Raw genomic sequence first — 10606 nt, forward strand, 5'->3', positions numbered from 1 at the left:
AGGTCGTGGTACTGGCATGGACTGTGCAGCTCTTACCTGCATGGTGCAGCTGGCTCAGGTCATAGTGGGAGCTGGACTTGGAGCCCTGGTCAATCTAGCAGGCAGTGTGATTGTAGTGGTGCTCTCTGCCTCAACAGTATCCCTAATTGGCTGCCTCTTTATTGCGCTCTTTATGTGATGTACAGATTAAGCCTCAAATAAATAACCTTTCTCTATCTCATCTGGTCAATCTCCTATATTCACTGAAAACGAGCAGGAAAAAGACATATGTTGTGGGTGCTGAGCCATACGTCTGCGTCCGTTCACTGATTCCATCAAGTCTTTCTCTTTGCACTCTAATTTACATGCCAGTAACAGCCTTCATCAGCGAAAGACTATATGTACTCAAAGAGGTGTTGACAAAATTGTACAAGATGGATGTTTTATTTGCAACTCGTGAATGGTTGAATGGTGAATTTTTTTTACCATAAAACAATGAGAATTATCATGTCCATTGTCAAACCCCAATAAATAATCCAGTTATTGTTTTGCTTAAAGTGAATAAGAAATGCAAACATTTTAGATGATCATTTGACTTTATTTCGGTCATAATCAATGTACTGTTGGCAGAGAGTTGTACCTCAGATGTAAACTGTTTCAGCTTGTATTAATTTTATTTATGCCTTTTTATAGAATTAGGACCGACATCTTGACAGCATGTGGTGTTATTTTTTAATCTGACGACAAAGTTGGACAAATCAATAAAATCATATGCAAATAACTGACCAAATTTACAAATAACTGTCACAAGTTCACATGTAGACCTATAATGATAACACAGCATCTTAATGATTCACTTGATCTTTACCGTGATGAAAAAACATCTAGAAGCCTAAGATAGTTTGCAGCAGTCTCCAAACCTGTTCAGGCTAGTATATTGTCTGGTAATGGATGTTTGTTTTGAGGATTTTTATTTATTTATTTATTTTATCTTACCAGCAAATTCAACCCGATGCAAGATGTTTATCAGCAGGTTAATGGTTTCTTAGGGTAATGATTGTCCAAAAATACACATTTGTACCATACTGTTAATTACTTTAATAAATATCAGGTATTGTTGACACATTCATAGTGAAAACCGCAAATGTATATTTCTTTGCAAACCATCTGATACATTAAAATATATAGATCCACATATTGTGCTCTGTGGATAGGCTGTGAAGAATTATAATACTTAAACACCTTTTCACTTTAATTTGATTGTTTTCACAGCTCCAGAATGCGGAGTGGAACTTGAACAACGCTTGGAAAGGGTTTCTCTCACTAGCGAGAGTGGAGCGTTAAATGTAAAACTCGGTTTGGATTTAGAGCCGTGTAATTAAAGAATGTTTTGAATTGGGCAGGCTCCCATCCACTTCTAAAAGGTACTCCAGAACGGTGTTTAGTCTGCGGCTGCGGCAGTCAAGCTAATTAGCTATTTTGTTTGAGTCTGAAAACTTACTCAACACAACTTCTCGTTAAGTGCTGTTAGGCAGAAGGTCGTTTCTTCCGTTATACATGACGGCACCCGGAGGATAGAAAATAAGCGCGGGCTCCTCGGGACTGAGCGGAACCAGCGCGGGACCGTGTTCATCCTGCTCTGGCTTCGTGGAGGCGGTAAACGGTCTCATGTTCGTCACAGAAGGCGATGTAATTTGCCAAAATAGCTTTTTCAACGCCTTTCTGAATTCCCTTCTCATCAAACAGTACAGAATGGGATTGAGACAGCTGTTAGAATGTGCCAAACAGACTGTGACTGGAAAGATATACACCTGTGTGGTGTAATACTCGTAACTGAAGTGCACTACATTGAGTTTTATTAAGATACCCCACGCTGTTAACGCCTGATTCGGCAGCCAGCACATGAAAAAAGACAAAACGACGATAGTCACAGATTTGGTCACTTTGGATCTTCTCTTAGCGCTTGAGGTGTTCACATTTTTGCTAGTAATGAAGCGCAAAAGAAGCAGGTAACAGATTGTGATTATTCCAAACGGAATGAGGAACCCCAGAAGTACTTTTTGCGCGTGGTATAAACCCAGCCAAAACTGCGCGTCTCCGCTCCGGTCTGGAAATTTCACCAGACACAGTTCCTCGTTAGATACGGTGGCGGTCGTTGAAAATATCGCATTTGGCAGAGCGGCACCGACAGCTGCTATCCAGATGATGACAGTCATCCACTGCGCGGAGAAACGCAACCGGCGCCTCCTACTTTTTAACGCCGAAGCCACGGAGCAGTATCTCGCCACGCTCATAGCCGTGAGGAAAAACACGCTGGCGTACATGTTCGTAGCCGTGACATAAGACACTATCTTACACATCGCCTTCCCAAACAGCCAAGTGAAATCCATGGCGTTCTCCACAGCCCAAAAGGGAAGTGTCAAAACAAACTGAAAGTCAGTGACCGCCAAACTGGTCACAAAGAGGTTGATGCAAGACTTTTTCCATGCTTGTTTGGATTTCATGAGATAGAGGACGAGGATGTTTCCGATTAAACCCAGTGCGCACACAACCGAGTAAATGATGGAGATCATTATTCGTAGGACCGCAGATCCGTCTCCCATAAAGTCGGGTTTATCCAAATCGGCTAGATCCTGAAAGTCACTCCACGAGAGATTGGTCCTGTTGACCACGAAGCTCGCGTTGTATTCACTTAACGGGAGACTTCCAGACGCGTACTCGGTGCGCTCGTCTTGCATCTCTAGAGTCTTCTGCATTGCTGTTGTTCAGTGTAATTCTTCCATCCTGTTCGAGTCACTCATTCCTGAATCTTACCATTCCAACTTCTCCTGACTCTCTGACATTGTCATCATAGTTTTCCTTAGACAAAGTCTTTGCGCGCGCATTGCAACGGTGATATTTAAGACCATGGGATCTTAAATCGATTTAAATAAGTCGAACTATGAGGGGTGTTTATTTATCCTCATTTTAATAATGTTTTTCGGACAATTCTGTTGTCTGTGCATTTCTTCACGCGCACTGACAGCTCGCTGCGTTTTTATAGAGCCAAGTGCCAATGGATTGGATGGCGTGCGCTTTTACGCATCACAGACAGCGGTGATCCCTGTGATGCGGTGCTCTGAATGGTTCAATAGAGTGTGAAAATGTATTTTCTGCAGTATAAAAGTTTGCAGTATATTAAACTTTATTTCATTTGTAACGATTTATGAATTGATGCACTGAATGGTGTTTTGAAGTAGCCTGTTATTTAAGCACATAGAGGAGCTTTGTCACATGGGGAAATTGTCATTACGGCTATGTGGTTTTGAGTAAAAAAATAAATAGGCTAATAATTTACACAAATGCTGGTTCAAAATTAGTATTATCAGTGGCCAGTTACATAAACTGTCTTAAGTGTGACCAACTGGCAGTTAGTCGAGGCTTACTTTTCGGATTCAAAATAGACTATATATCTACTTTGTTAATGCAGCTGCCACTCTTTTTAAATTTTCAATAACATTTTTAAATAACAGCAGTTAGCTAATCAAGTGAATATATATTTTTTGAAACCACACTGCATACTTTCAGGAAAGTGTAATGATGGTAGATTTTAGGACAAAATTAGGACAGGTATTTTTCATAATTGTCATAATTATATTATATATATTATATATATTATATATATTATATTATATATATATATATATATATATATATATATATATATATATATATATATATATATATATATATATATATTTAAATGTTGGTACATGTTGTCATCTTTTAAATGTTTAAATACAATTTGTTTTAAAAAAAAAAATTAATACAGTTGCTTTTGTTTTTGCTTTCCATATTTTTGATTATTCATGGTTTGGTTAGTTTTTTATAATTTTATTTATTTGTTTTTTAAATTTCTCTAAAAACAGAATATGCCAGTTTCCCATTGTGACAACATGCCCGCTATTATGACAAAAAAATAAAAAATAATAAGTGAACTTTATCTTTTTTCCCCAGTGTGATTTTTTTTTTTTTTACATAAAAAGATGTTTGCATTTAGTTCACAAGACAAAATAATAGCTGAATTTATTAAAATAACCCCATTCATAAGTATGTGAACCATTGATTCTCAATACTGTGTGTGGTTACCTGATGATCCATGACTGTTTTTATGTTTTGTGATGGTTGTTCATGAGTCTCTTGTTTGTCCTGAGCAGTTAAACTGAGCTCTGTTCTTCAGATAATTCCTCCAGGTCCTGCAGATTCTTCAGTTTTCAAGCATTTTTGCATATTTGAACCCTTTCCAGCAGTGACTGTAGGATTTTGAGATCTGTGTTTTCATACTGAGGACAACTGAGGGACTCAAACACAACTATTAAAAAAGGTTCAAACATTCACTGATGCTCCAGAAGGAAACACGATGCATCAAGAGTCGGGGGTATAAACTTTTGAACAGGATGAAGATGTCACAATTTTTCTTATTTTGTTTAAATATAATTGTTTTTCATTTAGTACTGCCCTTCGGAACCAACAGAAGATACTTGCATGTTTCCTGGCAGAAAAATTAAGTACAATTTACCTTGATATTTGAATTCAAAAGATTTAACCCCCCAGCTCTTAATGCATCGTGTTTACTTCTGGAGCATCAGTGAATGTTTGAACCTTTTTTAATAGTTGAGTTTGAGTCCCTAAATTGTCCTCAGTGTGAAAAGATGAATCTCAAAATCCTACAGTCACTGCTGGAAAGGGTTCAAATATGCAAAAATGCTTGAAAACTGAAGAATCTGCAGGACCTGGAGGAATTATCTGAAGAACAGAGCTCAGTTTTAACTGCTCAGGACAAACAAGAGACTCATGAACAACCATCACAAAACATAAAAACAGTCATGGATCATCAGGTAACCACACACAGTATTGAGAATCAATGGTTCACATACTTATGAATGGGGTTATTTTAATAGATTCAGCTATTGTTTTGTCTTGTGAACTAAATGCAAACATCTTTTATGTAAAATATCTTACTCAGGACAGTACTAAACAAAAAATAACATGCATTTTTTATTATCCCTCTTATTTTATTAAAATAATTCTCATTTTCACAGATTCTGCAAGGGGTTCACATACTTTTTCATGCCACTGTATATATATATATATATATATATATATATATATATATATATATATATATATATATATATATATATATATATATATATATATATATATGTGTAATGTTTAGTGAAATATATACTGTATGTTTTATATATATATATATATATATATATATATATATATATATATATATATATATATATATATATATATATATATATATATATATATATATATATATATATATATATATATTATATATATATAAAATATACAGTATATATTTCACTAAACATTACAGTTTACCACTAGCTCTTGTTTCCACAATATCTTCTGTATTGTGTCTGCAGAACAGAAAAGATACAGATTTGCATATAAAGTGCTTTTGTTTTTGAAATCATACCTTTTCAGTGGAGGTTAGTTATCTCTTGATTGATAGGCTGAAGGTTCTCACTCTTTCTCACACCATTTTTCAGTGTAATTTATTTGATTCTTTTTTTATGTTCTTCATTAATGGCATACTGATAATATTGCATTGACAGATGAGAGACGAGATGAGAGACCACTTTGACAAGTTTTGTGTGACGGCTGGTTTATTAGCATCAGTCTCCTTTGAAAGTTTCATCATTTTGCCTTCTGCTATAAACTGCTCCAGGGTTGTTTTGTGCATAAGCTCCTTTTTCAGGTCAGATCTAATGATCCCTGCCCTTCTCCAAATCCTCATCATCAGCTTGCGATGGTGCACAAAAACAGTTTAATGAAGCTCTGCGGTGCCTGTGGGATTTCTGATTCGATCTAGTTAAGAGGTGAGAATAAATGCAGTAAATGTTTTTGGTTTAAAAAAAAAAGTTTGCTTTTTTTTCTTTAAAAAACAGAATGACAGTCCCCAAGTACAATAATGTGTTTGAAGCAGCAGAAATTCTAAGGTCTAGAGATTGTTAATGCTGACCTGAGATGTTCTACTACAGTGTTTCTGTAGTCTCTCGTTGCTTACCAGAGTCACTGTCTTTAGTAATTTTGTGCTCTAGTTATCAGACTCTAACTCACCTCGCAAAACAGTTTCTTGGCAACCATATTACGTCAACTATTGTTACAACTTCAAAGGTCAGTTCGAATAAGTCTCCCCCTAACACAGAACAGGCTCAATTTCTCGCTTTGGGTGCCAGTGGCAGCCAGGAAATGAAATTGGAACATGGCCCAATATTCTTCATGATGTGTTTATTTATCAAAATAATATAATATACTATGATTTTATTTTTTAAATAAATATGTTTTATTAGTATTTGGGTATTTATGGCACCAATTAAAGCTCCACTATAGTTATAGGCACTATATTTCTCTCAGGCAGGTACTGTAGATATATGTGATTTATTTATCACATATAGAACCCATTAAAGCTCTACTAAAGTTCTGTCTAGTCTAGAGGTTTATATGTTTAGTCATAGTCCTGCTCTTAAACAAGGTCAGCTAATAAAACATTTCCTTTTTTACTCTGAATCTGGAAACATCATATTCGGAATAAGTAAAGGTGGAAATAAAATCTGACTGATCTAATTCTGACATTCTAAAATCAATTCAAATAAATGCTTATTAGGGTGTTATTGACTCAAGCAGTACACAAATATTTCACTTGACAGGATTCTATGAATCTGAGTGCATATGTAGAATGTGGAAGCATGGCGATCAATCAAATAAGTCTCTGCTTTTTGTGCTCATATAAATAATTAATCAGATCTCCCCATGGTATCCAGACAGGGGAACATGGATATCTGAGGATGGAGCACAACATTCTTGCTCCCTCGGAGCATTCCCTCTGTCCTTTTTGAATGGTACTGTACTCGCACACCGTCTAAGCTCATGTTTTCACAGTAGAACACAAGCCTGTTTCTGTTGTGTTGTGGGTTCAAACTTAGGTCAGACGTTTCAGGTGTGAGTATTGGAAAGATTTCTTGATGTGACAAGAAAGACCAAAAAAAAACAAAAAACATATTGCTGAACATTTCATTAAACATTACAAGCTCAATCAGAGCAAGAAGAAAACTAAATGTCATGCTGCCTGACAGAGTTATGTTTAAAAATGCTTCAAATGCAATATGTTCACATTTTTATATATAAAAAAGAGCAGACTGTATATGGAGGAAAAGATGAGTGGAATTATCATAAGCTTTTTTTAATGCATAAATTGTATTAATTTATGTATACAATTTAAGCTACCATATGTTAAACCAGCTGGTTCCAGGAAAGTTTTGAAACTCATAAATTAGGTGTTTCCCAGGGAGTCATTCACCTATTTTTATTTTTTTCTCTTTCTCTGGGGGCAACAGTGATGGTCCCTAGATGACCATACAAAAAAGGTTTCAAATGACATGAGGATTTTAGACACTTTTATGTACATATACATTACATGTTTTTGTCACAAAGAATTGTTCAGTCATCTGAATATTCCCCATTCCACCAAAAAAGTACAAAAAAACTGTCAGTTTTCAGGATTTTGAGCTTTGATTTCATGCATTGTCTTAAGGAGTAATTGGCTTTGTTGTTTGCTTAAGGCTGAGTGATGGATGAGTCACAAACTTGTCACAGGTAGCTGCTCCCACTGTGCCGCATATACTTTTTCATTTAGTCATCTGTTTCCTCAAGGAAACAAATTCTCAGTTGAAGCAAACTAGGTTTCTGCTGGATCTACATTGGTGGGTACAGATTAGTACTACAAATCAGATCTACTGAAACTCAGAATGTCTGTGATACTCGCGTGTCATTTCATTTGTGTTACCTAATCCGGTTACTATGAAAAAGTTTGACAGGTTAAACTGAAATTTATAAATTAAGAAGTAAAACATGGCATAAAGAACTGAAAAAAAATGAAGGTGAAGAGAGGTGTTGTGGGAGTTGTTACTGTGTCATTGTAACATTCTATTTAGCATTTATTTATTTTATTGAAAGAACAAAAAACAACTAATTTACTCTTGTTATTTCTAAGTTGAGTCACAATATGTTTTAGAGAGGTCTGGACATTTGAATTCCAAATTTTTCCATTCGCTGAATGGCCTTTGACTTTCTTTGTATGGATGAAACATTCATTAATTCAATATTTTCTTTTGTGTTTCACAGAAGAAAGTAAGTCATGGAGGGCTTTTGGAATGACATGAGGGTGAGTAAATGATGACATTTTTCATTTTTGGGTGGACTAGTATTCGGAGCCATGAAATGAAAACATTTTTTTCTTTCTGCACAGGTCCATAAGACAGATCACTGTCTCTATATGCCATTTTCTCAAGCATCCTTTTAACAAATCACTTTAGGTTCAGTATATAAATATACAAACATATAAATAAATAGTTATTTTTGAGAGATCTCTTGAAATAGCCTCTTAAGTAAAGGCTGTCATGCCAAAGGCATGAATTAGATAAAACCTCTCGGATGTTCACATCCATGAATAAATACGCTGAAGGTGCATGAACTCTGTAATTATGCCTTCAAGCACAAGAATTCCTTGATGAAAATGACACCACACGGTTTGCATCAAGGGCATTTATTTGAAGCTGCCTGTTTATTCAGTCTTCTGCCAAGGCATGAGCACAGCCAATTTAAACTGCCACAGCAGAGCTGTAGTATGCTGAAGAAGTGTGTAGATTAATGTAGATCTGAACAAGGAAACATGCTACCAACAGATCTTCCATTCTCAATTATCTCTTTATGGCATTACTTGAAAATCATTGAGAGCTTATAAATGGAGAACTCACGCAGGCATTTTTATTGTACTAATGGTTACCTACTGTAGCTGGCTATTGTTTGTAGTCTTGAACTGAGACTTCCCATTAGTATAAATGTATTATATAATACTTTATAAAAATGGTATTGTTTTGTATTTAACCTAAAGAATGCCACAGGAATGAGTTTGTGGGTAGTTGAAGCATAACATGCCATTAATTTGTGATTCCTTATCTTAATGATAGCATCTGTGCAACACACTTTAGAAATCTGAACAGCACTCACTGATTGTTAGCTTTCTCAACACGTAACCACATGGGAAAATACTTCACAGTCAGAGGTCTTTAGTGGTTGCTAATTAAGATCAATTCTGTTTACTTGAGATTAGAGTCCCATCATTTCCCTCTAATAACCTTTCATCAGTGATGCAACTTTTTGTAGCTTTTCAAATCCATTCCATCCAATGATGCCTTTGTAACTTTTGCCAACAGTTATATTATCATAGATATTATCATAGATGGCTAATGTGGCTTGCATAATGCTGACAGCCCAAGGATATCCTATCATTTTGTAGTACCAAATCGTAAGTTGTAGATACTTTAACCCTTGTGTATTGTTCTAATTTACTACCCTTTTGTTATGTTGTGGATGAAAACATCCACTAAATTAAACTGCTGTAAAAACGTATCAGATAAATATTTTTTTCACATTTTTTTTTTTGCATAAATCGGTTAATCAACCTCAGTCCTGATTAAAACTACTAAATGTTTTTAAAAAATCCAGTATTTTTACTCTTTTATTGCCAAGTTTATAAATGATTTCACTGATTTGGGGAAAAAACACAAAATGACTTGTTGTGGACTGGATTTTTTTTTTTTTTTTTTTTTTTTTTTTACTTTTTATCACAGTCTTGGACATGTGAAAGATTAGTAACAACATTGGTTTTGATGCATTGTTAGTTTTTGTGCAGCATCAGATTTTAATTTTTTTCTCCCTCATTTACTGTTCGTGGCTGTTTTTGCCCCGTTGATTTCCATTATAACAACATTGATTGCAAAGCCATGGCACCATATAATCATGCATTCTTGATTGATGGTGGTTTTCCCTGTTGGGAAGAGGTAAAATTTGTCATTTTTACAGTTTTTTTTAAACATTTAGTAGTTTTGATCAGGACTGAGGTTGATTAACAGATTTATGCAAAAAAAAATAAAAAATCTGATACATTTTTACAGCAGTTTAATTTAGTGGATGTTTTCATCCACGAACATAATGAAAGGGTAGTAAATTTGCCCACAGTGTATTTTTGAGGTTTTGAACATTTTTAAAGCATTTTCCCAAAATATGTATCAAAACAAGATTTGTCACCAAAAACCATTCCATTTGCTGAAACACAGAGAAAGTTGTGGCCAAATTAAGATTCAAAAACACCCCATAGTGGATGAAAACATCCCCAACAACACATAAGGGTTAAATTTTGAGGGCTGGTGGTAGTACCCAGATCATCTACAACATCACCAAGGTTTGCCTCGATTGGCCTGACAGGTGCGCTACAGCAGTGAAAAGTACAAAATCGCTCATAACTCCTAAACTGTTAGGCGTAGGCTCAGTTGGAATCCTTGGCTCAGTATGGATGAAATACATGCCTTGGATTCAATGACGAAATTTTCGGGTATTTTGGATTTTTTTGAAAAACGTACTTTTGAGAACTATTCCTTGGTTTTTGGCCCAATCAGAACCAAACCAGTGCAGCATGATTATCTGAAGTGGGATTGTCAATAATTATAAAAAAAAGTTAAAATTTTGATTCACTGTCTCTAAGGGCTGC

The 10606-nt window shown here is 35.3% G+C and overlaps 2 protein-coding genes across 2 annotated transcripts in view; one reads left to right on the top strand and one right to left on the bottom strand.

The window, feature by feature from the left end:
- Positions 1-1091, top strand: part of slc45a2 (solute carrier family 45 member 2) — a 19823-nt gene extending 18732 nt beyond the window's left edge. The window contains exon 7 of the mRNA XM_067376002.1: positions 1-1091. This exon is cut by the window's left edge and continues 38 nt beyond it. Within this exon, the coding sequence (XP_067232103.1) occupies positions 1-178 (178 nt within the window). The 3' untranslated portion in view covers positions 179-1091.
- Positions 1092-1496: 405 nt separating this feature from the next.
- On the bottom strand, positions 1497-2764 carry rxfp3 (relaxin family peptide receptor 3). Its single transcript, XM_067376565.1, has one exon. The coding sequence runs from the start codon at positions 2733-2735 to the stop codon at positions 1497-1499; it is 1239 nt and encodes a 412-aa protein (XP_067232666.1). The 5' UTR covers positions 2736-2764.
- Between the last annotated feature and the right edge of the window lie 7842 nt (positions 2765-10606).

This window comes from Chanodichthys erythropterus, chromosome 22 (genome assembly GCF_024489055.1).
Source record: "Chanodichthys erythropterus isolate Z2021 chromosome 22, ASM2448905v1, whole genome shotgun sequence".
NCBI classification, from domain to species: Eukaryota; Metazoa; Chordata; class Actinopteri; order Cypriniformes; family Xenocyprididae; genus Chanodichthys; species Chanodichthys erythropterus.

Excerpts from the sequence above, each read along its gene's own strand:
- rxfp3 (XM_067376565.1), bottom strand. The coding sequence starts at position 2,735 with ATGCAGAAGACTCTAGAGATGCAAGACGAGCGCACCGAGTACGCGTCT.